This window comes from Pleurodeles waltl, chromosome 4_2 (genome assembly GCF_031143425.1).
Source record: "Pleurodeles waltl isolate 20211129_DDA chromosome 4_2, aPleWal1.hap1.20221129, whole genome shotgun sequence".
NCBI classification, from domain to species: domain Eukaryota; kingdom Metazoa; phylum Chordata; class Amphibia; order Caudata; family Salamandridae; genus Pleurodeles; species Pleurodeles waltl.
The window spans coordinates 1,038,575,880-1,038,603,357 of NC_090443.1; the positions used below are offsets into that span (position 1 = coordinate 1,038,575,880).

A 27,478-nucleotide genomic window follows, 5' to 3' on the forward strand; every position below is an offset into this window, starting at 1 on the left:
GCCCAAAATAGTTGCCTGCAATCCTGTTCACTTGAGACGCCATTGAAAGCTTATGGTCTAAAATGAAGCCCAAAATTTGTACATCAGTCTTCAAGTCCTTTCTTATGACAAATTAATTTATTATAATTCTACTACATATACGGGCGGCTCTCACCCACGTGGAGACACAGCCACTCCCTACAACTAATTAATAAAATGCACACAGAATAATACGGTTAAACACACGTTGGGTATGTAGGTTACATATAAAGGGGTTGGCCATTAAATTGCGTTGCTTCAAGTGTATATCTGAAGCCATAGCACCCCACCCCCGCTGTACAGCCAAGGATCATGCAAGGGCTTGATACAGGAGCTGAATGCTCCAGGGTGAAAAGCTGTGAAGAACTGCACTCATAAGTACCAGGTTAGCAACCAAATACTGAAAAAAGTAACTGAATAATGTCCAGTTAGCCTTTGCAAAGGGCCTTCTACTACGTGTGAATCCAGATTGCCAAAGATTTTACTAACCTTTGATCTGTTTGAGCTAGAAACATTATTTTTTTTGTTACAATCTGCAGATTATGCTGTTGATGATGGATTAAGTAGCAACTGCAGCAAATCTATACTTGTGCAAAAAATGCCACAGGCACAGAATCACATAATGTCAGTGGTCCTGGCCATAACATACCATTCCATACCATACCACACCATACAATGACAGGCCACACCATACCATACAACCATCCCATACCACACCATACAATGACAGGCCACACCATACCCTACTACCATACCAAACAACACTATACAATGAAAGGACATACCATATCATAGGATACAATGGCAGACCATACCATACCACATTACACAATGACAAGCAATAACATTCCATACCACACAATGACCAGCCATACCATGCCAAAGACTTCAATGAGAAGCCATACCATACCGTACCATATAATGACAGGTCATACCATACCATAGGATACAATGACAGGCCATACCATACCATACCTTACTTTACAACAGGCCATACCATACCATATTATACAATGCCTGGCAATACCATACCATGCTATGCAATGACAAGCCATACCATACCATGCCATTCAATGACCGGCCATACCATACCATGCCATGCTTTATAACAGGCCATACATAGTCTATAATGACAATCTATACCATACCATACAATAAGCCATGCCATACCATGCCATACTACACAACAGGCCAAACCATACCATACTATATAACAGGCCATACCATAGTATACAATAACAGGCTATACCATACCATACTATACAATAACTAATATACAGGCAATGGATAAACTGAGAGATGGCCCTGCTCCCTCACCCACAAAAGTCAGTTTATCCTACTGAGGAACATTTAGTGCATTTCAGACAGGGAATTGCGAGCAGAAAAGTATAATTAAATAAACCAAATTCATAACATGAAATTCACCACAAAAGAAAAATGTCTGATGAAATGTTTTTATATTATTCTATTATTGCAAATAAGTATAAATATAACACTTCATAATACACCCTCTTTCCTCCATAGTATACATAATATTCCACTGTATTCATCAATGTCACCCATTCCAATCCAAAGTTGATCACATATTTTGACAAATCATTTTCCATTGGTTTCCCATTGTAGTTGCCATCTAGGCACTGTAGTAATGCACATGCTTAGCACTGAAGTAGCCAACACGTGTTTCGCCGGAACTCGGCTTCTTCAGGGCAAAACCAAATATAAAATCAAAATGCCAATAGCGTCTTCTGTGTGGATGATATACGTGTCAATCACCCTCAGATCTGGTATTTCGCAGTACCAGTACCAATCGCTCAAAAGCAAAAGCAAATTTAGTATATGTACCTCTTCTTGGTGTTCTCACTTCTAAGAATACGAACATCATATACCTTGTCGTTTGTTCCATCTCAAAAGCAATCTAAATCACTCACAGGACAAAATTCTCAGTGACTTCTTCGTACAGAAATATGGGATCACGTTTCTGCATAAGTCTCCTCATCCGACTAACTAAATAAAAAATAAATACATGTCTTTTTTCCTCCTTCCTTCTATTTTTTCTGACCTGTTGTAGTTGGCTTTAAGACTCTAGGCACTTTAACTCTGCTAACCAGTGCTAAAGTGCATATGCTTTCTGTGTAAATTGTATTGTTAATTGGGTTTCCATGATTGGCATATCTGATTTGCTAGTAAGTCCCTAGTAAAGTGCACTAGAGGTGCCTAGGGCCTGTAAATCAAATGCTACTAGTGGGCCTGCAGCACTGGTTGTGCCACCCACATTAGTAGCCCTGAAAACATGGCTTAGACTTGCCACTGCGGTGTCGGTGTGTGCAGTTTTAACCTGCCAATTCGACTTGGCAAGTGTACCCACTTGCCAGGCCTATACCTTCCCTTTTCTTACATGTCAGACGCCCCTAAGGTAAGAGAAGCGGTCAATTACACCTGAAAGGGCTGTGCTTGCCCTCACAAAGTGCAGTCTCCAATCCCCTGGTGTGTGTCTGGGGCCTGGCCTGGGCAACGCAGGATCTCACAATCAAGAGTGGCTTTCCTTTGAACTAGGCCTACTTCAAAAGCAGAAAGGGGTATAAGAAGAGCACCCAAAACTCCTGAAAATTACATCACTTCTGGAATCAAGAGGAACCTCTGCCAAGGAGAAGTGCCGAAGAGCTGAGGAGAAATGCTGCCCTGCCTATGACTGTGCTTTGTGGAGCTATCCTGCAGTTGCTGCTTCTGCCTGTGAAAGGTGACAAAGACTGGACTTTGTTGTGCATTCCTGCTTGTGAAGAATCTCCAAAGGCTTGAGCTGAGCTTGCCTCTTGTTGTTCAAGTCTCAGGGCCATCAAAGACTCCCCCTGCCAGCACTTGAACTCTCTGCTGAGACTCCTGCCCTGCCAAGTGGTGCCCTATCGAGTTCCTGGGCCCTTGAAAGGTAAAGCCGGCAGACATAGACTGAAAATCCATGCACAGACCGCTGTGTAGGGGAATTTTCGATGCACCTTCCGTGACGTGGCTGATAAACGATGCACAGCCAGCTTCGCGGCTGAAATCAACGCTCCACCTGTATCGCGGCTGGAAGATCGACGCAACGCGGCTGGAGAAACAACACAATACACCTGCTAACAGAGGCTGATAACAATGCAAACACCACGCAGAGCGGTTTTGTGATACTGTGCAACCGGATTTTCAACGAAACATTGTTGAGTGTGGAAAAACAACGCAAAGCCTGCCCGGACCCAAGGCGCCTGTCCGGATCGACGCATCAATCTCTTGTGGTAGAGAAGAAATGACACACGCCGACCCGACCGGAGGAGGAACAACACAAAGTCTCACTTATGAGTGAGAAATCGACACGTGGCTAGCCCTTTCTGATGCACACTCGCTCGTGCGGTGTTATTTTGACGCTACCCAGGTACTTTTGTACACTAACAACATTCTCACTGTTTTCTAAAGGATTTAAGACTTTTTTGTTTTTTAAATTCATAACTTGACGTGTGTATGTTCGATTTTTGTTGTTTTGGTCTTGTTTTGTTTAGATAAATATTCTCTATTTTTCTAAACCTGTGTTGTGTCATTTTGTAGTGTTTTTACTGAATTACTGTGTGTGTTGGTACAAATACTTTACACATTGCTTCTGAAGTTAAACTTACGTGGTCGAGCCAAGCTACCAAGGGGGTGAGCAGGGGTTAACTGAGTGTGATTCTACTTTACCCTGACTAGAGTGAGGGTCCTTGCTTGGACAGGGGGTAACCTGACTGCCAACCAAAGACCCCATTTCTAACAAGAAAGGATATACACTCCCTTCTTATGGCAAATACATTCATTATAATTCCACTATATGTATGGGCGTCTTTCATCTACGTGGACGAATAGCCACTCCCTACAACTGATTAATAAAATGCAGAAAGAGTAATACGGTTAAACACATGTTGAGTATGTAGGTTACATATACGCAAGGGTGGGGCATCAAATTAAAAGCTCCACGTGTATTTCTGAAACCATAGCCCCCCACCCCTGCTGTACAGCCAGGGATCATGGAAGGGCTTGACGTAGGTTCTGAATGCCCCACGGTGGAAACTGTGAGGTACTGCACTCATGGAGTCCACAGCTGTACAACACTCATGGATCCCACAGCTGTACTGCACTCATGGAGTCCACAGCTGTACAGCACCCATGGAGTCCATGGCTTCACAGCACTCATGGAGTCCACGGCTTCACGGCACTCATGGAGTCCACAGCTGCACAGCACTCATGGAGTCCACAGCTGCACAACACTCATGGAGTCCACAGATGTACTGAACTCATGGAGTCCACAGCTGTACTGCACTCATGGAGTCCACAGCTGTACAGCACTCATGGAGTCCACAGCTGTACTGCACTCATGGAGTCCACAGTTGTACTGCACTCATGGAGTCCACAGCTGTACTGCACTCATGGAGTCCACAGCTGTCCATCACTCATGGAGTCCACAGCTGTACATCACTCATGGAGTCCACAGCTGTACTGCACTCATGGAGTCCACAGTTGTACTGCACTCATGGAGTCCACAGCTGTAGAGCACCCATGGAGTCCACAGCTGTACATCACTCATGGAGTCCACAGCTGTACATCACTCATGGAGTCCACAGCTGTACTACATTCATGGAGTCCACAGCTGTACATCACTCATGGAGTCCACAGCTGTACATCACTCATGGATTCCACAGCTGTACTGCACTCATGGAGTCCACAGCTGTACTGCACTCATGGAAACCACAGCTGTACTGCACTCATGGAGTCCACAGCTGTACTGCACTCATGGAGGCCACAGCTGTACATCACTCATGGAGTCCACAGCTGTACATCATTCATGGAGTCCACAGCTGTACTGCACTCATGGAGTCCACAGCTGTACACCACTCATGGAGTCCACAGCTGTACTGCACTCATGGAGTCCACAGCTGTACATAACTCATGGAGTCCACAGCTGTACTTAACTCATGGAGTCCACAGCTGTACATCACTCATGGAGTCCACAGCTGTACATCATTCATGGAGTCCACAGCTGTACATCACTCATGGAGTCCACAGCTGTACATCACTCATGGAGTCCACAGCTGTACATCATTCATGGAGTCCACAGCTGTACTGCACTCATGGAGTCCACAGCTGTACATCACTCATGGAGTCCACAGCTGTACATCACTCATGGAGTCCACAGCTGTACTGCACTCATGGAGTCCACAGCTGTGCATCACTCATGGAGTCCACAGCTGTGCATCACTCATGGAGTCCACAGCTGTACTGCATTCATGGAGTCCACGGCTTCACAGCACTCATGGAGTCCACAGCTGTACTACACTCATGGAGTCCTCGGCTCCACAGCACTCATGGAGTCCACAGCTGTACTGCACTCATGGAGTCCACAGCTGTACTGCACTCATGGTGTCCACAGCTGTACCGCACTCATGGAATCCACAGCTGTACAGCACTCATGGAGTCCACAGCTGTACTGCACTCATGGAGTCCACAGCTGTACTGCACTCATGGAGTCCACAGCTGTACTTCACTCATGGAGTCCACAGCTGTACAGCACTCATGGAGTCCACAGCTGTACTGCACTCATGGAGTCCACAGCTGTACTACACTCATGGAGTCCATGGCTTCACAGCACTCATGGAGTCCACAGCTGTACTGCACTTGTGGAGTCCAAAACTGTACTGCACTCATGGAGTCCACAGCTGTACTGCATTCATGGAGTCCACGGCTTCACAGCACTCATGTAGTCCACAGCTGTACAGCACTCAGGGAGTCCACAGCTGTACTGCACTCGTGGAGTCCACAGCTGTACAGCACTCAGGGAGTCCACAGCTGTACTGCACTCGTGGAGTCCACAGCTGTACTGCACTCATGGAATCCACAGCTGTACTGCACTTGTGGAGTCCACAGCTGTACTGCACTCATGGTGTCCACAGCTGTACTGCACTCGTGGAGTCCACAGCTGTACTGCACTCATGGAGTCCACAGCTGTACAGCCCTCATGGAGTCCATGGCTTCACAGCACTCATGGAATCCACAGCTGTACTGCACTCATGGAGTCCACAGCTGTACTGCACTCATGGAATCCACAGCTGTACTGCACTCATGGAGTCCACAGCTGTACTGCACTCATGGAGTCCACAGCTGTACTGCACTCGTGGAGTCCACAGCTGTACAGCACTCATGGAGTCCACAGCTGTACTGCACTCATGAAGTCCACAGCTGTACAGCCCTCATGGAGTCCACAGCTGTACTGCACTCATGGAGTCCACAGCTGTTACACCCTCTTGAGGACCACTTTAGAAGTTTAGTTGCCAAGAAAGGATTCAGATTGACTGATGGAGGTGGGAGAGACACCAGACTCGTGCTGCGGGGCACTGATAAAACTGCTGAAGTCAACAGTATCAAACATGGCAGTCGTAGTCGCTGCTGCATGGTGGTCAGTGCCATCCTGTACTTCGATGGTGTCTAATATCAGATTTGGATTTTCCCAAGAGATGATTCTCTTCCATATGTATGGGCATTCTTCCGGGAACCATCATGAGGGCTTACATGAGGAGGGTGCCCCTGCTAGAGACCATTAACGTGCAAGGCCTGCTGGGCACAAATGTGTTTTTTTGAGTAAGATACTTCGGGGACTTGCATCAACAAATAATTAATGATCTCTGATCTATCCGGGGTGAGGGACATAAGTTGGGAGAAGTCGGGCAATGATTTCAGATCATTTACAATATTAGGAGAGGGAAGATTCCTGATGCCAGGCTAGAGGCTGGACAAACACAGGTTGTCATTATCAATGGTCTATGAGGTGCTCCTTTTATCTACTTTCTGAATTATAGGAGAGAGAGTATAAGCTGGATGTACGGAGAAATTCAATTATAGAACCAAAACATAATAACGATATAGCACATCGATGTGGCAGCAAGACTTCTTCTCAGGGTGCACTTTGCAGCGCTATTTCCGCGCTCGGATGGCAGGAATAGAGAATTTGAGCTTGTCCGTCTTCACAAAAGCAGCTTTCTGGAGGGTAACAGCTGGGTCATTGATGAAGACGGGATAGACAGCTCTGTCCCCATTGTAGGGGATGGTCTTCCCATCAAAGGACAGCAAAATAGGGTCTCCGGGCTTCTGTGGTAAGTAGTCTTTACCCTAAAATAGAAGGAAACAGAACCAGGATCAATGATAAGGCTGCCATCATTGTGTCACTTAGGGCCTGATTTAGACTTTGGTGGACAGGCTACTCTGCCACAACCATAACAGATATCCTGTTGTCCTTATTACAACAGCCATAGGGTAAAATGCACTTGTAATGTTATAGTGGCACCTACAGGTCAGTTCAAGGACTGCTGATATCATACTGTTACCCACATGCCGCATCAGGATATTTGTGTGGTCCAACAGGCAATCTGGCAATGTTGATATGACAGTGGCACCTACAGGACATGCCTGAGGCTTCTGACATTACAGCAACACCTTACACCTTATTACAGCAACAGGGCACATCTGAATATTACAGTGACACCTCGAGGTCGGTCAGGGCATACTGATATTACAGTGACACCTTGACGTTGGTTCGGGGAGTGCAGCTGAAGGCAGAAAGAACAAAGAACTAATGTGACACTAACAACTGCAGGTCATCCTGTAAGGCCTGCAATTACACTGACACCAACTGATACGGTCTGGGAAGGCTGCCAACTATGCCATAGAAGTAACAGCCTGTAAAGAGAAAGAGGAAGTGAGTTAGTTAGAGAGATACAGTGTGTTTGTGTGTCAGAGAGAGAGAGAAACTAGTACTACTTGTACAGTGACAGCTACAGGCGGACACTCCGAGTGCTGCTGAAGTAAAACCAAGGATGGTGTTTACAGCGACACCTGCTGACAGATCCTGGGAGTGCTGATAAAGTGGCATACCATGGGAGACGGGAGAACCAATGACTGTGTTTACAGTGACACCATCTGGCAGGGGATGGGAGTGCTGTTACAGTAACACTCGTCATGGAAGAAGGAGAACCATGGACTACACTTACAGCGACACCTCTTGGGGGAGGCTAGTAGTGCTGATGAACTAACAATCCACGAGAGAAGGAAAAACATGTCTTGTGTTTATAGTGACTCCTGCTGGCGGAGTAAGGGAGTTCTGCTAAAGTAACAATTGTCATGGTGGAAGGAGAAGCGAGGACTGCCTTGACAGTGACACCTGCTGACAGGGACAAGGATTGCAGCTGAGGTATGCAGTATCTTTATTGGACGGTTTCCTTACCTGCAGTTTGCGGTGCACCATAGCTGACATCTCTCTGTCAGCGTCGATGGGGTAATCCTGAAGGCCGAAATACTGATATGCTTCAGTTTCAAATGCTGGAAAGGTGACACCTGAAAGAAGAGACAGAGGCCATGACCCTGGGAATGACATTAGAGGAGGAATAATGTGGAGCTTCTGGACAAGAAAAAGAGGAAAGAAGGAGAAAATGTCAAAGGTGCAGGAATGAGGGCACGGGGGAGAAAACTAGAGAGGCAGAAAGATAAAGTGTGAATAGAGGGAGCAGAGGGCAGAGAGTTACAGGAATAAGGAATACGTAAGTGTATATCAGAGGGTCCTGAGACAGAAACAGTATAAGGGAAAGGGAGGGTTGGAATGGGAAGGAAATGTACATGAAGTAGGATATATTCTGCTGGTATAAGGGTTGCATATGAGCCAAGACACCTGCACATCACACCGCCAGGTCTGGGGAAGTATATTAAAAACATCAAAGTAAAAGCAGCCTGCCCGGCCCCAAGTGCGCCCCCACAGCCCATCACATCAAAGTAGTAACTACAGCCCCACAACACCGTAGAGCACAGCACATAAAGCTAGTGTGCACTGCACGAGAACACCCTCACATCCCATCACATCACAGAAGTCACTGCAGCCCCACAACACCTTACGGTACAGTGCATAACACTAGAATGTACTGCATGAGAGCACCCCCACAGTCCATCACAACAAAGTAGTAACTACAGCTCCACAACACCTTAGGGCACAGCGCATAAAACTAGTATATACTGCACAAGTGCACCCCCACAGTCCATCACAACAAAGTAGTAACTACAGCTCCACAACACCTTAGGGCACAGCACATAAAACTAGTGTGTACTGCACGAGAACACCGCCGCAGCCCCTCACAACAAAGTGGTAAAGAGAGCCCCACAACACCTTAGGGCACAGGGCATAAAACTAGTGTGTACTGCATGAGAACACCCCCACAGCCCAACACAACAGAGAAGTGACTACAGCCCCACAACACCGTAGAGCACAGCGCATAAAGCTAGTGTGCACTGCACGAGAACACCCTCACATCCCATCACATCACAGAAGTCACTGCAGCCCCACAACACCTTACGGTACAGTGCATAACACTAGAATGTACTGCATGAGAGCACCCCCACAGTCCATCACAACAAAGTAGTAACTACAGCTCCACAACACCTTAGGGCACAGCACATAAAACTAGTGTGTACTGCACGAGAACCCCGCCGCAGCCCCTCACAACAAAGTGGTAAAGAGAGCCCCACAACACCTTAGGGCACAGGGCATAAAACTAGTGTGTACTGCATGAGAACACCCCCACAGCCCAACACAACAGAGAAGTAACTACAGCCCCACAACACCGTAGAGCACAGCGCATAAAGCTAGTGTGCACTGCACGAGAACACCCTCACATCCCATCACATCACAGAAGTCACTGCAGCCCCACAACACCTTACGGTACAGTGCATAACACTAGAATGTACTGCATGAGAGCACCCCCACAGTCCATCACAACAAAGTAGTAACTACAGCTCCACAACACCTTAGGGCACAGCACATAAAACTAGTGTGTACTGCACGAGAACACCGCCGCAGCCCCTCACAACAAAGTGGTAAAGAGAGCCCCACAACACCTTAGGGCACAGGGCATACAACTAGTGTGTACTGCATGAGAACACCCCCACAGCCCAACACAACAGAGAAGTAACTACAGCCCCACAACACCTTAGGGCACAGTGCATAAAACTAGTGTGTACTGCACGAGAACACCCTCACAGCCCCTCACAACAAACTAGCAACTAACGCCCCGCAACACCTTAGGGCACAGCGCATAAAACTAGTATGTACTGCACAAAAGCACCCCCACAGTCCATCACAACAAAGCAGTAACTACAGCCCCACAACGCCTTAGGGCACAGCGCATAAAACTAGTATATACTGCACAAGAGCACCCCCACAGTCCATCACAACAAAGCAGTAACTACAGCCCCACAACACCTTACGGTACAGTGCATAACACTAGAATGTACTGCATGAGAGCACCCCCACAGTCCATCACAACAAAGTAGTAACTACAGCTCCACAACACCTTAGGGCACAGCACATAAAACTAGTATATACTGCACAAGTGCACCCCCACAGTCCATCAGCACAAAGTAATAACTACAGCTCCACAACACCTTAGGGCACAGCACATAAAGCTAGTGTGCACTGCACGAGAGCACCGCCGCAGCCCCTCACAACAAAGTGGTAAAGAGAGCCCCACAACACCGTAGAGCACAGCACATAAAGCTAGTGTGCACTGCACGAGAGCACCCCCACAGCCCATCACAACACAGTAGTACAGCACCCAACACTCCTACGACACAGTTCATAAAAGTAGAACCTTCCCCACAGCCCAGTACATAAGAGCTGTCCCACCCCGCAGTGCATGCTCCACAGCCTAGGAGCATGCACTGGACCCACAATACCACTAGGAGCAGCACTTAAAAGGACTATGCACTGCCTCACCACAGCCCTCTAGCCAATCATGGAAAGCAGTGCGCACTGTCGCCACACTGCCCCAGCAGCCATGCACACATATGTATGTGGTATTTCTATACCAGGAATCTTGCTTCTAGGCTGAAGGCCTTAAGGCGCTATGCTCAGGCCAAACAGCCCAGGCAGATGACACAAGAGTGATAATGGTGCGAGCAAAGGCCAAGCTGTGGGCAGGGAATGGCGCAGACTGGGTAGTCAGTTAACCTCCCCCTCACCCCTGTTCACCTACAGGTAAATACATAATGAAATCAGTGGGTACTCTTTTATAATATGGCATCTCAGTTGGCTAATGCAATTACTGAAGACATCTATGTGTGCAACTAGACAGTCACAGACAAAGCCAGAATTTCACAACTGGATGCTGGTTGGTGAACTGGGGACAGTGACATGTAATTATAGTGTTATAAGGACCCAGCCTGAGAATAAAAGCACTGTGAATATGCAAGTCATTATTTTAAAATTATACCATGCTCAGTAGGAAGCAAAATCTGCAATGTGTTTTAAGGGCAGGTTTTAAATTTTCATCCAAAGCAGAACCAAAGTTGCGCTGTGTTGCGTTGTGTGAAATGGAGAGAGCAGGACACCACCATATGTGGAGCCAGCCTCTCCCTTGGCTCCACAGAACAGGAGAGCCCCTTCCTTCCCTTTCTGCAGGGGACACTTAAAGGTTGGCATTATCCCTTCTGGAACAGTTTTTTTTAAACAAAAAGGATGCAAACTTTTATTGTAAAATTTTAAAAATGAGAACATGATTTCCAATTGATCCCACTCTCCGACCACTGAGGTCCTCCAAAAGAATTTTACAGGCAAATGAGAATTTATTTTTTTCTTTTCTTCGTGATGTCACTCCCTCTCTGCCTAATCAGCCCACTTACAAGGTGTCCATAAACAACATGGCCACTTTGGGAAATGTGAGAAGCTGAATTCCATTCTGCACAATTATAAGACATCAAGTGTTCGTGAACCCAGATTTTCTTGGTACCGGAACAACAACCCAATTTTTACAGTGTGGAAATCCCTGCAGGTTAAACCAATATGAGAAAAGGCTGTATTGTATCCGGGGCCCTTCTGTGATCCCTGCTTAAACTTCAGACAAGACAGCCAGCATACAGAGGCACTTACTCTTACTATTTTAAAATACAACCTCATGGGTATTGCTGGAAATTAGATCCAGGCGTATACATGCTTCGGTGAAGAACTTCCTTATTTCACTCCTGTAGACAGTAACCTTCCTCACGCCTCTGAACTGTTCTGCTATAATTGCAACCCTGGGGTATTCGAATAAGTCCATCAAATTTCCCTCCCTTGTTACAGACTTGGGCTCAGATTTATTAAACTTTGAAGCAGCACCATGCAGGCACACATACATCATGGTGCAAGAGTGCAGGAAGGAAGGACTATTTAGAGTCTTAAAACAATCCTTGGAGGAGGTATTTTCCCTGATCTAAGAACACTTAGAAAGGGGAATCGTCAAGGAGAAATATCAGTCTTTCTCCGCATTCCACCTCTATCGGGAAGGCGTAGCCCTTTGAAGCATTTTGAAGTATTCCCAGGTTTACTAGTCTTGCTAAATCTGGGAATGAGCCAAAATCCATGGGTAGATACGTAGGAATGCCCACACTCGACCCATGGAACGCCTTCCCAACACAGCGCTGCCTTGCATTACTCCAGGGTTACCAAGCAACGCAGGACCATGGAAGGTGGCCTTGTGTCACTTGATAAATCTGACTTAGGGAATGAATTGGCATCAGGCGTGATGTAAGGGTAACACAATCAAATGATAAATATGGGCCAAAACACATATTTTACTCCTGAGAGCCAAAAAGCCAGTGGACACAGTGACTGTCTTCATCTCCCAACCTCAAAAAACAGCACATTCCCCACCAACTGAGAGGCCAGGGAGTGATGTGCAGACAGGAAAACAACGGACTGGCCATCAGTTTTAAAGCCATGAAGTTCCAGATCCCACAGGGCCTCGTGCATGAGGGGCCAGAAGCTATCTTTGCCTCCTTACCTTGGTTGAACTTGTCAGTGAAGTCCAGGCAGCACTTCACCAGGTTCTGGGTGTGGTTGAAGGCATCGGCTGTTAGGGTCTCCACATTTACGGGCCCAACCTCTAGCGCTGTGGAGAGAAGAAGAGGAGTGTCATTAGGGGGAAGAGGTGAAGCAGTTCACAACTGCAGACCATGAACTTACCCAAGTGTCTAGGATTCCACTTCCAGGTTCTGAAAAAAGCAGGACACAGATCCAGTTCTAATATCGTTCCAACAGAAGGCAGGGCAGAAGGAAGATGAAAGAGCGGGTCATACATGTGTTTCTAACTTCTAACAAGTAGACAGCAGTATAGGACACATCTGTCCCTCTTAAATTACTCATTAGATGTGAGAAAAGATCATAGCTGGAGTTGACATCTTCCACCACCAGAGGGCAGAGGGCTTCACTGCCGGGTCTGGGTACTGCTTGTTAAGGTGACTGCATTTGTATATATATTTCTATGGTCTATTGCAGTGGTATTGAAAATACCACCAGAGGAATTCTATTCAAGAGTCTCAGAGTCCATGTAGCAGTAAATAGCAGCATTAATTTGTGATTTCTGAATGTGGAGGCCAGGGCCTGAAGGTGGTGTCAGCAGTGACTATCTGGGCAGCATTCAAGAATAAATGGAATTGTTCACAATGCAGCCAGGCTCTCTTCTTCAGTTTGAGAATAAGCTCTTTCATGACTTGTTAGACTCCTGCTAGTGTATGCAATACCATGCTTCACAGTTTACGAACCCTTATCCTGCTGGGCCATGATTGCACGTAGGCCTTTTTGAGCATTCATGAACCTGGATCCTGCTGGACCAAGATAGCATCCTAAACAACTCAGGCATTTACAGACCTGTCCTTGTGGACTTGGATCCTGTTGGACCACGCCAGCATCGAAGCCAACTCAAGTATTTAGGGACCTGGATCTTGCTGGGGCTCGAAAGCACTGCAGTCAGTTGCCTACAATAAGTTCAGCCTCTAGAGCCGACCCAAAGTTTTATATGTGTCTTGATTCACTGATGCAATGTTTGATAACCAATATGATCCTGGACATTCCTGAGATCAGGATTGCGGTTGCTCCCTCTTTTGGAGATGTTTAAAAGGAGCAATGGTTGAGACAAAGGAGACTCTTCAGAGGATGGCATATGCTGGATATTTGCCAATTTGTGAGGGATGTCCCCGTCCCACAAACTCTAAATAACCCCCGAAGCCTTGAATGTACAAGACACAATAATGCCATCAGCACTGAAAGGAGAGGAGTACAGGGGAAATGATCCCAGGATCACTCTCACTGAAAAATAATAAACGAGCAAAAACTCCTGGGAGGACACAAGCGAATTGAGATTCGGACTTGAGTTCAGGAAAAATCGAAATCTATCTTATGGAGTAGGTAGCACATGAGAATTTCCCAATAGCGCAGATCCTGGGGGCTTCAATACCATGGGGAAATAGCAATCGAAAATAGGGCCGAGCACTCACACGAGGATTTAACAGGTGAGAGGCAACACCTCAACATATAATGTTAAACAACACCTTGGCTTCTCATCATTCATGTCTCCCAGGCTTTGGCAAAGGTGCAAGGAGGGAAGATAAATGTTCTAAACACAAAATGTTTTCTCCTGACTAATAAAATGATTGTGACCCTATTGGATAGATAAATATCACAGGGCACTCTACTCAAAAGGGAATAAAAAACATGGGGTAGGTTTCTGTCCATGAAACAAAATGTTCATTTTTATGTCAGCACCATTTAAAAAATAACGTTATTGTTCTGGGCTAATTCAAGACAATCAACATGTTTCACTGCTGTGGTAGGCTTCATCAGGACTAAAATCCCTTTTAGACTGAAGATGCCTGATATCAGTGCCCTCACTGCTATCTAGTGAGACTTGGAGTCTCAAACAGAGAAATCTTTTCATTGCTGATATTCCAAGTCTTCGAGTTTTGGTGAATGTTTTGGGGAACTAGCCCTCCATATGATCCAAATGTACATAGCGTACTAGCATACCAGAGGCAACCAGAAATATCAGCGATGCATATAACGTGACCACGCAACCAAGTAATCAGAATATATTTTAGATTTGAGTCTGAACTAAACACCACCAGCATCAGCTCTCATGACCACACTGGCGTTGTTCTCCCATCGGGGCTACTCTACTTCATGGCCGTCACTACGAACGAGCAGGTGCTGGTGTTCAGATGGGAGCTTTCATCTTCTTATGTTCTGGTGCATATCTTCATGCAGGAACATGTGTCCGTAGAATTTTAGTGATGGCTTGCAGAGTTCACTACAGGTGAGACTGGTTCATCAAAGTGTCTTTCAGTTCACCCAGGTCTTCAAATAGATTGTGAGAAAGCCTGGGCAAATGAGGAGCATGTGCGACCCATGTGTGAATGCTTTTACACTGGATGGCTCTAACTGAATACCTTCAGAGAGCTCAGCAAATGTTTTATCAGTCATGGAGTATGATTGCTCCCCTGCTTATGGGGGCTTGAGAACCAGGTGTAGTAAATTATGGATGTTTGTGATAGTTGCATTCCCTCACCTGTTTAAGCAATTCTTTTGTGCTGTTGCCATTTTACTGCACCCATCTCCATCTTGTTTCATGCTCCCCTCTTCATGCTAGCCATTCTTTGCTCGTCCACAGGTATTTGAACATTTTGAATCTCTATGCCGTGTTTTTCATAGTTTCAAGTTACTGGTGCTCTCTGGTCTTGTATTAGTGACTATGGTCTCTGGTGTTCCTTACAGCAGCCTGGGGCTCGGTTCAGCTACCAGAAAGGAAGGAGCTACAGCTAAGGTTATCTGAACATTACTTTGCGAATTTTGGGTGTGATTGAAGCAGACCTGAATTCCGCCCTTGGCATCCTTAGAGGGAGAAATGAATCTCATGCACAACTGTGATCTGTACCTCTGAACATTTTCTTAAATGAAATATAACTTCCATTTATTACCGTAGAGCAGGGTAATGTATGTGCCTGTTCCATCACAACTGGTAGATTTGTATTTAGTTAAAAATATTAAAAATTATGTGTATATTAATAACTTACTTATCCCACAGCGGACAATGGAGGTAATTTTCCCAGAAGTGTTCTTGGGTGCCAAGTTCAGGTAGATATGAGTCTTCAGAAAAGGAAAGTTATTCTGTAGGGTCAGAAGAAAGGAGTATGAAAAACACTGCAGATGAAGTCACTCTGGACTGACTTACGTCAGGGTGTTATCAGACACTGGCATGGACCTACGTATGCAGTACGTGCCACACATTGAGTACGTGTCTCCTCATATGTATCATTGTGGTACCTACTGGTCGTAGGTGAGAAGCACAGATTTCATATGATGCAAGGTTCCTTCATCTCAGACTGGATAACTCCTATCAGAATGGGTTTCATCACCAAACATTTACATGTGATCCTAGGACATAAGTCTATGAGAAGAGGTGACAATGAGCTCCTATTGATGCTCCTGGATTGTGGGTGAGGATACAGGTGCAGCGTAAACAAACCCAGCAGCATCTTGCTCTTCTTGATGCTGCAGGATAAACAGTTGAATGAGGGTTTCCACTCTTCAGTGGGACCAGGCAGAAGAGGGCCCTTTGAACCAGGATACAGAGGAGAAACAATGGAGTGGACCAGTCGCTGACTTCCTGTGGTCCCTGCATCTACTGTTTTCGAGCCCTAACACTGTACCACTTACACCATCTAATTACAACATGTGATTGTCAGGTTATTACTGAATACAGCTTTAGTGACCCATGACCCCTGGTTGTGAGAGTCAGGAAGTTTATCTAAACCTGCACCTACATTTCCGTTTCTTCCACAACTCCTTCCTCCACCCCCTCCAGCTCCACCCCCCATTCCACTGTTATGCTTGTCTACAAGAACCCTCTGGCATTATTGACCACTTTAATCAATAAGTTGATGCCTGCTGCAGGCTTTGCACAGCCCACTTAAAGAGCTGCGCACCACAAGTACACATTGTGTAAGCATGTCAGTTTCCTCTGAAAGCCTACTGGGGTCAGCGGCAAAACCAGGATACAGTCAGTGGACATTAGAAGATAAAGGGCCCATTTCACAAAGGTAAAGTAAGACCTGAAGTTTAAGTTTAGACCTAAAGTCTAACTTTAGACCTGAAGAGCTTAGACTTTGCATCTATGTTAGACTTATGGACTAAAGTTAGACTTCAGGTCTAAAGTTAGACTTATGGTCTAAGCTTAGACTTCAGGTCTAAAGTTAGGCTTATGTTCCAAAGGTAGACTTCAGGTCGAAAGTTAGACTTATGGTCTAAAGTTAGAGTTAAGGTCTAAAGTTAGACTTTAGGTCTAAACTTAGACTTCAGGTCTACGTTTACCTTTGTGAATCAGGTCCAAAGTGTATTTCGACCCCATTTCAGATTGTATATGATTTAATTTCACTGGAAGCTGTAAGGAGACCAGCAATGGGGCCAGCATACATCTTTACTTATGACAATTTTTACCTTATTAGCACATTGAATACAGCACCAATAAAGGTGAAATAATAGGGATCAGTAGCACAGACTAATAATATTTCTAGCAACTAGGCACTTATATAAAGTATCCACCAAATCCACATTGAAGATCGAGGCTCTTCTTTCATATGCAACAACATTGAGTAAAGCATGTGAAATATAAGCAGCAACAACATGGATTACCTTAATGTTCTTTTACACTCATTGTTTAGAAATCGATTAGAGTTTTTGCATGAAAAGTTAAGGACATGGATACGTGGCCTGAAAGGGGCCCTGTTTCAATGTCCGTTTCAAATGACGATCTTTGCTGAGGCCCGGAAGTCCCTGGATCCAGATGGACCCCTGAGATGTGAAACATGCTGACCCACTTGACAGGGGTGTGAGATAATTCTCTCCTCCCTTCTGATTTATGATTGTGAGAGTGAATGGGCATCACCTCAGTCCTCACTCTCCTCCGAGTTTTAACATTGACCATGACTCTGCCTCTATCAAATAAAAGTAGTGGTTAGGTGGTAAGGTTCTTGGGCCAATTTTAATTTCTTTCTTTTTGCTCTCCTGTTTCCTGGTGTGCCCATACATGGTGCACCATTTTGCCACTACTCTCTGGCTTGGGCACTCGATTATTAAAAAGATCTCCGGCAAAGAGCCCCCTTTTGGGGTGCCCGTCAGACATTGCAACGCCGGTCTGACGAGGAGCTTGCCCAATGATGAAGCATGACATCCGAATGGATGTGTAAGGGCACTTTGCTCCTAACAAGAGGATTGTCCTGTGGCTTTATATTTTTCTTGTGCTTGGAACGGTGTATTCATATCTATTAAGTGTTATATTTGGGAGGTTGTAGACTGGACCTTTAATCTCCCAGCCACCCCCCTTTTTTGGAATACATGTCAGAAATATGCCTTTTCAGCAGAGGCCTGCATATGAGCGCCGTGCAAACCACTGCTCGTGAGCTCAGAAAACACTGCATGACTTACTGTTTCTTACAAGAGTTACCCACTTTCTGACTTTTACATGAGACCTGGGCTAACTGACTTCACTTCCAGGCACTGAAATATTACACTATGCTGGTTTATTCATACAGGCCAACACTTTAGAGCAGGCAAGTGGGAAATTAAAACAAAATATTCGGGAGAATGTATTTTTCCTACTGATTTTTATTGAAGCAGAGGCAATCTGCCTGACCAGGATCATTTGGTATGAATGGTGACAGACAATCAGCATTTCATATTTGACAGTTTCATTACATGGCTCAAACAAAAACAGAGTTCTAATCTCTGGCAAACAAAAATAAACTGTTGATGCCTGTCACATGCTCAAAATTCCCCCTCCAAGAATTATGAAGGAAGTGTTAACCTTTGATGTCAGAGGTAATGGAGGGGGGAGCGTGTGTGACAGGCATCAATGCTTTATGTGTGGCAGTTTTGTAAAACTCCAATTGGTTTTCTGCTTGCAGGAATCAGGAGGAGGGAGACTAGTCTTGAAATTAGTGGTCTACCTCCTGAATCGGGAGGGTTGGCATATATGCTTATAACTCAAGATAGACTTTGAGGCATGGGTTGCAAAACACTCAGAAGCACTTCAACTCAGAATGAACCAAGCCTTCCTTCTATCTGCAGGACAAGATTCTCCTCGAAACTAGGAGTCCGGAAGGGCGACAAACTGTCCTCTTTTTCAACTGTGAGAAGATCAAAGTCTGCAATGGTTTCCAGCATCCTGGACCATCACTGCTGAAGTGCGATCATATAATATAAGACAGAGTGTGACCCACTACTTTCTTTTTCAGGGAGGCGAGGTGGGCAGTATGCTAGACCCTAAGAATGTCTTCAGTCGTATGCATCAGTGCAACTTTGCCCAAGCTTGAAGAGATACCTGATATTCACATCAGAAGACCACTTCTCTTCCAGACACTATTTCCAGTTCTCCACCCTCAAGTGATAAGGTAAAATAATTTGGCCATTTCAGCCTTGTTTTATTCCATAAACCGTAGTAGACTGACACACCTGAAGTCAATGATTTGTAGGTGAAAAGTTCAGGACTCTAGACAGTGATAGCAATGACCTGGAGCGAGGTGGTCACCCGGTAGTCACAGGGCTTCCTGAATAACAGACTGTGGCAAAGCATGGTATGATGGATGATACAGCAGCCTTTTCAGCAAGTTTATTGCCAGAAAAGGACATATTTATAAAAATTTAAGTAAGGAGCAAATGGTACAACAGATACTATGGGGCATATTTACAAGAAACTTGTGCATCAGCACTGATGCGCCAGTTTTCTTGCGTCACTCCTGCCCACCTAACGACTCCATGGGTGCACCGCAATTACAATATAGCACACCATGGCGGTCGTTAGGACAATAGTGTCGAGGAGGCACATGGGTTACTATGGGTGCATCATTTTAACGCCTGCTCTGAGCACACATCATAAATGACACAAAAAATGGCGCAATTAAATGTTGTAAATTTCACTGCGCCATTTTTGCAGGCCTCCTAGTGGCGGAACGCCCCCCTTCAAACATTATGCCTGACGCAGGCAAAATGTGGCTCAAGGGGGTGCAAAGTGGTGGAATGCATGCATTGCGCCACTTTGTAAATATGGTGTGGTAAAAATGCCTCCTTAACACTACATTATTGTAAAAACATGATGCTAATGTGGCAGAAGAAGGCATTAGGGCCTTGTAAATATGCCCCCCATGTTTTTCCTCTTCTAAGTACAGCAAATAGCAGGTAACATGATTGTCCAATTTACTGGTACGCAACCTGAAAATGATAAAAGTCAAGTACCTTAAATATAAAGATGTCAGCGTGGTCACACTCACCTGCACGTAGTGCGCCAGGTGCATGCCCAGGTAGTTCTCCGCATTATCCAGGATGATGGTGACCCCCATGTTAGAGGGGGTGGAGTGCATGTCCAGTAGCAGATCGTAAGGATTGGGTGAACCCTTGGGACCGAAGATTAAGTTAATCTCCTTGGCTCTTTTTTCTTCATACGGTGTGTCCTCTGTGTCTGGGGCGCTGGAACGGGGCGAGCAGGTGAAGAGCGGGAACAGAGAAATAATATGCTTTCATTAGACTAACAAGTAAAGTAAATAAATTGACTCTCCCTCTAAAGCTGATGGACAAAACATCAGCTGACATCCTTCATTGGTTGCAGATGTGTAGATACGTTTTTGTGACTTACAGACATAGGGCTCGATCCAAACAAAGGTTTAGACCTAAAGTCTAACTTTAGAGCTGAAATCTAAGTTTACATCTGAAGTCTAAACTAAGACCGACCTTAGCACTTGCACCCAAAAACCTGAACCTGCTCTCAGAATGTTTTGAGGACTTCAGAAAAGTCATAGGCCCTCATAATGATATTGGTGGTAAAAGCCAAAATACCGTTGCCGCAGCTACCAGCCATCCGCCGTATTATGACCACAGCCAGATTTCCGCCAGAAGGATGGCGGAAATCCGGCTGCGGCCATGCTGGCAGATGGCGGTAAGGTGGTGCTGCTGCCACCAGTAGCGCCACACCAGTAGACCGCTGCCAGCCGTATTATGACCCATAATACGGCCTGGCGGTGTTCTGATGGCAGACACTGCTGTTGGCACCAGTGCCCATCCCGTCTCCTGCCAGAGGACCCCTCGAACACAGGTAAGTGGGTGCTCCTACAGGGGAGGGGGGTGGGGAGGTGTTGTGTGTGTGTGGGGGTGTGTGTGAATGTTTGTGCGTGAGTGTATGCAGGTGTGTGTTTTGTGTTGAATGTGTGTGCATGTACAGAGGTGTGAGTGCTTGTATGTTGTGTTCTGTGAATGCGTCTGCGTGTATGTATGAAAGTGTGTGAGCGTGTGTCTGTGAATGGATGTATGGATGCTTGGATGAATGTGGTAATGGGTGTGTGTATGCTTGTGTGAAGAGGGCGTGAATGGAGGGGGAGGGGGTTTGGAGAGGAACAGGGGTGGGGGGAATCTGGGAAGGGGTAGTGGGGTGGAGAAGACCTCTATCAGTGAACGGGAAGAGATTCCCTGTCAACGATAGTGCCTACCGCCATGGTTTTCGTGGCGGTAAGGGAGCCACGGAAACCATGGGAGTAGGCGGGGTCATTATCCCGCAGGCAGTACAGTGACAGCCGCCGGGCTGGAGAGCCAAACCGCCAATTTCATAATATGGTGGAAAGTACCACCAGCCTGTTGTCAGTTCTTTCCACCATATACCCGCCGACCGCCAGGGTCGTAATCAGGCCCATCATGTTGTTCATGAATGCCTTTCTCCTGATTGGTGCAATGAGCTAACGTGTCCTGAATAGTGCGCTATACAAGGTTTTTAGGATAATGATGATGATGGTCTCCCTGGGAGAACCATTCACTCAGTGGCCTGCATGTTCAAATCAGATGTTAGCCTAGTTGTGAAATTCACTTTTTGTGTCATACTTTTGTGTTCTTTTGTCCTGGCATTTGTGTTATGCAATATCTGCACTATCGCGGCCTGAGCTACCTCCACTGCTGCTATCTGAGCTACCTGAAAACGTTAGTGTCTGAGCTACCTGCACTCTCACTGTCTGAGCTACCTGCACTCTCACTGTCTGAGCTATCTGCACTCTCACTGTCTGAACTACCTGCACTCTCACTGTCTGAGCTACCTGCACTCTCACTGTCTGAGCTACCTGCACTGTCACTGTCTGAGCTACCTACACTGTCACTGTCTGAGCTACCTGCACTGTCACTGTCTGAACTACCTGCACTCTCACTGTCTGAGCTACCTGCACTGTCACTGTCTGAGCTACCTCCACTGCCGCTATCTGAGCTACCTGAAAAGGTTAGTGTTTGAGCTGCCTGCACTGTTGATATCTCACCTACCTACACTGTCTGAGCTACCAGCAGTGTTGCTATCTACTGCACTATCACAGCCTGACCTAACTCCACTGTCAGTATCAGAGCTACCTGCACTATCACAGCCTGAGCTAACTGCACTCTCAGTATCAGAGCTACCCGCACTGTCGCAGCCTGAGCGAACTCCACTGTCAGTATCAGAGCTACCCGTACTGTCGCAGCCTGAGCGAACACCACTGTCAGTATCAGAGCTACCCGCACTATCACAGCCTGACCTATCTCCACTGTCAGTATCAGAGCTACCTGCACTGTCGCAGCCTGAGCTAACTCCACTGTCAGTATCAGAGCTACCCGTACTGTCGCAGCCTGAGCGAACACCACTGTCAGTATCAGAGCTACCCGCACTATAGCAGCCTGAGCGAACTCCACTGTCCGTATCAGAGCTACCCAGACTGTCGCAGCCTGAGCAAACGCCACTGTCAGTATCAGAGCTACCTGCATTATCCCAGCCTGAGCGAACTCCACTGCCAATATCAGACCTACCCGCACTATCACAGCCTGAGCAAACGGCACTATTGGTATCTGAGCTCCCGGCATGGCCGCTGTCTCAGCTAACTGCGTTGTCACTGTCTGACCAACCTGCACTGTCGCTCTCTGAGCTACCTGCACTGTCTGAGCTACCTGCACTGACATCTGAGTGACCAGCACTGTCGCGGCCTGAGCTAAATAGACTACCGGTATCTGAGCTACCTGCACTATCGTGGCCTGACCTTTGTGGTTGAGGTCATTGGCCACTGGTGACCGGGGGCTTGTCCTACTATGGCTCTGCAAGCTTGGCCAAATGCACTTGACTCTCAGAGTAGCTTTGCCTATGGCCCAAGGCATCTCAAGGAGGTAGTGTGTCAGACAGAGACACAACATTCAAATAGTCACACAACACATGCAATAATGTAATGTTCAGCCCAATGCTTGTCTGTTTCTTAAAAGGTTTAACTATTTTATCACAACAGAACGTAATATGTTACAAATGGAGTAAACAATTCTACAGGGAGGCACTACAGGGTTTACAGCTTTCTCTACAGAATGAAAGTATAGGAGTGTTCAAACTCAAACGAAGGCACAATACGTTCCAGTGGAGCAGATTTGTAAATGCTCCCAATCTGAAGTTAGCACTTTTTAAAGGTAATAAGGTAACCCTGTCTATGAGAGAGATAGGCCTTACAACAGTGACAAACGACTCTGGACCACAGATAGGGCACTTTGATGGAGATCTTTTCTTATGCAACCTGAGGTCCAGAATGGGCCATTGATGCATGCCCTGCTTCCACAGGAGCAGGAAAGGATGGTGAATCAGGGAGAGGGGTTGTAGTGGAGAGAAAATAAAACTACCCATTGACGACCAAAACTGACTGTTTTATTAATCAGCGTTATCCATGGTGAGATTAAAACACACACAAAAAGGGCCCTTAAAACTCACGTGGTTCATGAGTCTGAAACTTGGTCTACATGTTTCAAGGCTTTCTAGCCCTTAAGGGGTCAGTGGCAATTCCTTAGGATCCAAATCAAACCCTAATCTCTGCCAAGGGACACAAGTGTAGGAGTGATTTTAATATGTACCTAAAAGTGAAAGGCGGGGGAACTTCTATTAAGGTGCAATCGTTTTCATACCTGAAACTTTTTTGACCTGTTTTTGATTACCAAGACTCACATTTGGACCGCAGTGCCTTTCTTTACTTTTGATTAAGGTATCAACCTGGACTCATCGGATGGTATTTTCACTTCATCAATTTAATACCTCTATGGTGGCTTACCTGACCTTTGAATTACACTCCTCCTTGGGAGGGCCTGCTCCAACCACAAAGCTGGACTAAGTTTTTACAGCCTAGACCGGTATCCATCACTCTTGAGCAAGTAATCAATAGTTAGTGTGTGACTGTGGTCCTCTTTGCCTTGAGAAAGCCCCAAGCCTGGGCACCGACCAAGGGATGAAACGTGTTGGCTGGCCCTTTTCTTCTGAACATAGTATCAATATTGATAGAAGAAATAACTCCATGAGAAATCTGCGTATTAAGGTAAGGCAGCATCTGTCTATCTATAAAAACTGTGCATTAAGATATTCATCTTGAATACCCTGCACATTCATACCTTGTCTACCCAGTGACTTTCAAAATAGGCAAACAATGACCTACTATGGAGCAGTGACAGCAGTCTAGAGTCTATAACAGGCAGATGCAGAGCAGGGGAAACAAGCGGGGGCAACTGATGACCACGTTTAGGGGAAGAGACCTCAGGCCAGGGACTGAAACGTGCAACAGTATTCCTAAAGATCCCAACCAGAAGTAACTAAAACTCAAGCAGTCACAGCAAGCCAGGGATTAAAACAGGGAACTGCATGCTGTCAGTGGTGCAATGGCAGTCATTTGGGGTTTTATCATTCAAACATGGCCCACAGATATATTAGATTTGTAAACAGGGAGACATTAAGAATGCCAGCAGACTGCAAATGCCAGTGGGCCCTCATTTAAAAACAAATACATACATACACCTAATAAATAAATGAAAGGCAATATGCATGTTTACTTCTTCTTTAAGTAGTTCACATCTGCAATATCAGGTGAACCACAGTAGCCAGTGACTGAAAGGGGCGGCCTAAAGCCTCCATTTATACATGCACACGTGTTGTGTGGTGTCACCAGTAAAGGTGGGCGAGACACTGAACGGTCGAGCCATGTTCGAGCCTGAAGCCTGACTCCGGCTCCGCTCGAGGTCCAATTGGAACATTGAGCCCAAAACGACCCGAGCTTTCATGTGTCTTCTGCTTTTCTCCCTCTTCCCATGATGTGGCACTATGATCAGAGCAGCCGACTGTGGAAGTGGGAAACAGGTTCGAGTCTCAGTCTCGGCTCAACGTCCTGGTATTCTGGGCAAATCACTTAATCTCCCAAAACCTATAAACAATGCATGTGACCTTATGTAATGAAGCTGGCACTCATGTAAAGCACTCCAATACCTTTGGGTTGAGTTGGCACTATTTTAAAAAAATTGCAGAAAAATGCACTGAAAGGTAAATACAAAGCCTTATCATAACGAAAGACTCATAGATACCCAATTTCTGGTGAATTACAGCAAAGTGAAACCAGAAAACCTGGATAAATTGTGGCTTCCCAGCCTAAATTGTGTCATCTTAGTAAAACATTTAGGGGGTTATTACACCTTTGGAGGAGGTGTTAATCTGTCCCAAAAGTGACGGTAAAGTGACGGATATACCACCAGCCGTATTATGAGTCCCTTATATCCTATGGAACTCGTAATATGGCTGGTGGTATATCCGTCACTTTACCGTCACTTTTGTGATGGATTAACACCTCCTCCAAAGTTGTAATAACCCCCTTAATCTCACCAAAACTCTTTTCTCTTCATTAGTGAATATGACAGCACTTTCTAAAACATGAGTTCAGACTCCCAGTTGTACAGAACTATCACTTTTAATAAGTATTTCCCTATGTTATGCTATAATGTGCCCTATTATTATCAAAGGTATATGTTGTATGATTTACGTAGCAAACATTTTCAAGACTCGGCTCGTGCACGGGTTCTAAGAGCCGAACCAGACCACTGGCTCGGCTCTGGCTTGGCTCGCCCTGTCAATTTGTTGCCTTACCCACCTCTAGTTCCCCGACAGCTAAAGCTGCTTGTAGGCAAGACCTAAAAACCTGGAAGAGTAAGAGGAGTGGAAAGAGTTTACAGAGGGAAAGATATGTCAAGAACATGGAGAAAAAAGTAAGTGAGAGAAGGAGCATAAAGAGTACAGATAAAGAGACCGAGGAAAAGAGAAAGTATGATATAGACAGTGATAAAAGTGATATGGGATCTGAAGAAGTGAGACAAAAAGAAGAAGAAAGAGAATGACAAAAGACAGAATAGAGGGAGGGAGAAAGAAAGCAACAGAGAGCAGACAAAAATGTGAAAGAAAATAAAAGAGAGAAGGAAAGTATGAAGGCAATAAAGAAACCAAGGCAGTAAGAATAACAGAGGCTCGGAAAAAGAACATAGAAAATAAGCAAAAGAAAAAGAGAAAAGGGAAAAGAAAAGGAGAACTGCTGGGAAAACACTAAGGAGACACAGAAAGAGAAAATGAGAAAGAAAAGAAAAATGAACGTAGAGTGGAACAGAGAAATTAATAGTGAAAACAGATAGAGTTTGTGAGAGTGGAAGTTAAGAGAGAAAAGATAAAGAGTTAGAGAAAAAGAAAAGAAGACAGAATGAGAGAGAACAAGTAAGGACAGAGTTATAGAGTGAGTGTGTGAGTGTGTATGAGAAAGAATTGGGTAATAAAGTAAAAGAACAGTACAGATAGGGAATGAAAAGGGAGAAAATCAGCAAAGTTAAGGAGTCACTAACCGAGCGAACAGTAATACCAGCTCTCAGTCTCCCTAGTTCCAAACAGGGTGTAAAGGCAAGAGTTGTCCCCAGCAGCCGCAACCCCCCTGGGTTTGTGTGTCCACAAACACACACCGTTGGGTTCTCCAGGAAGCAGGTGCTGATGTCCTCCTAAGACCCGGGAGCGACCCTCTGAGCGCCCCCTCCAGTCACTACCTTAAGATGCTCTCCAGGAAGCCCCTACTGATGTAATTCTCAGACCCAACAACCAGTCACCTGAATTCTGTGACCCCTCTCACCTCCGAGTCACCCACCTTAAGATGCTGTCCAGGAAGTAGGTGGTTATGTCCTCCTAAGACCCAGCAGTTTACACTCAGTGACCCCATCCCTGCCCCCCTTAGTCACCCACCTTATGATGCCCTCCTTAATCCAGGTGTTTATGCCCTCCTAAAAACCAGCAGATTACACTCTGAGTGACCCCCTAACTCTGCCCCCCTCAGTCACCCACCTTAAGATGCTCTCCAGGAAGCAGGTATTGATGTCCTTCTCAGTGAAGCGCACCATGGCCTTCGCAGCTCGGGGGTTCACAAGGCAGGGGGTGGCATTGAAGGTCTGGCGCTGCAGTTCTGAGGGGTCTTTTGTCCACTTCTTAGCCAGGTAGACCCCGGCCAGCTTGTTCCCAAAGGTTCCCCCGCTGACAGCAACTTTGGTCACAGGCTTCAGGGAAACTGGCTTAGAGATCATGCAACAGTCCTTCGCCTGATGGGATGCCATGCTAGAAGCTGCTAGCTCTGGAGAGTGGCATAAAAGGAGAGAAGAGGGAGAGGAAAGTTCGGTGCACATTTTTAAAATAGGCCCTGTCTGTACCTTCCTTTTGTCTCCTGACCGCCACCTCTCTTCCCTGCAAGCTGCAGTTCAGGTCTG

At 45.9% G+C, this 27,478-nt stretch overlaps 1 protein-coding gene across 1 annotated transcript; it reads right to left on the reverse strand.

The window, feature by feature from the left end:
• Positions 1-1,458: 1,458 nt before the first annotated feature.
• LOC138293671 (N-acyl-aromatic-L-amino acid amidohydrolase (carboxylate-forming)-like) lies at positions 1,459-27,478 on the reverse strand. The gene is made up of 6 exons (XM_069232975.1): positions 27,063-27,478; positions 20,182-20,377; positions 15,931-16,024; positions 12,867-12,974; positions 8,288-8,397; positions 1,459-7,176 (listed from the first exon to the last, which is right to left on the reverse strand). The coding sequence occupies exons 1-6, from the start codon at positions 27,395-27,397 to the stop codon at positions 6,982-6,984; spliced, it is 1,038 nt and encodes a 345-aa protein (XP_069089076.1). The 5' UTR covers positions 27,398-27,478; the 3' UTR covers positions 1,459-6,981.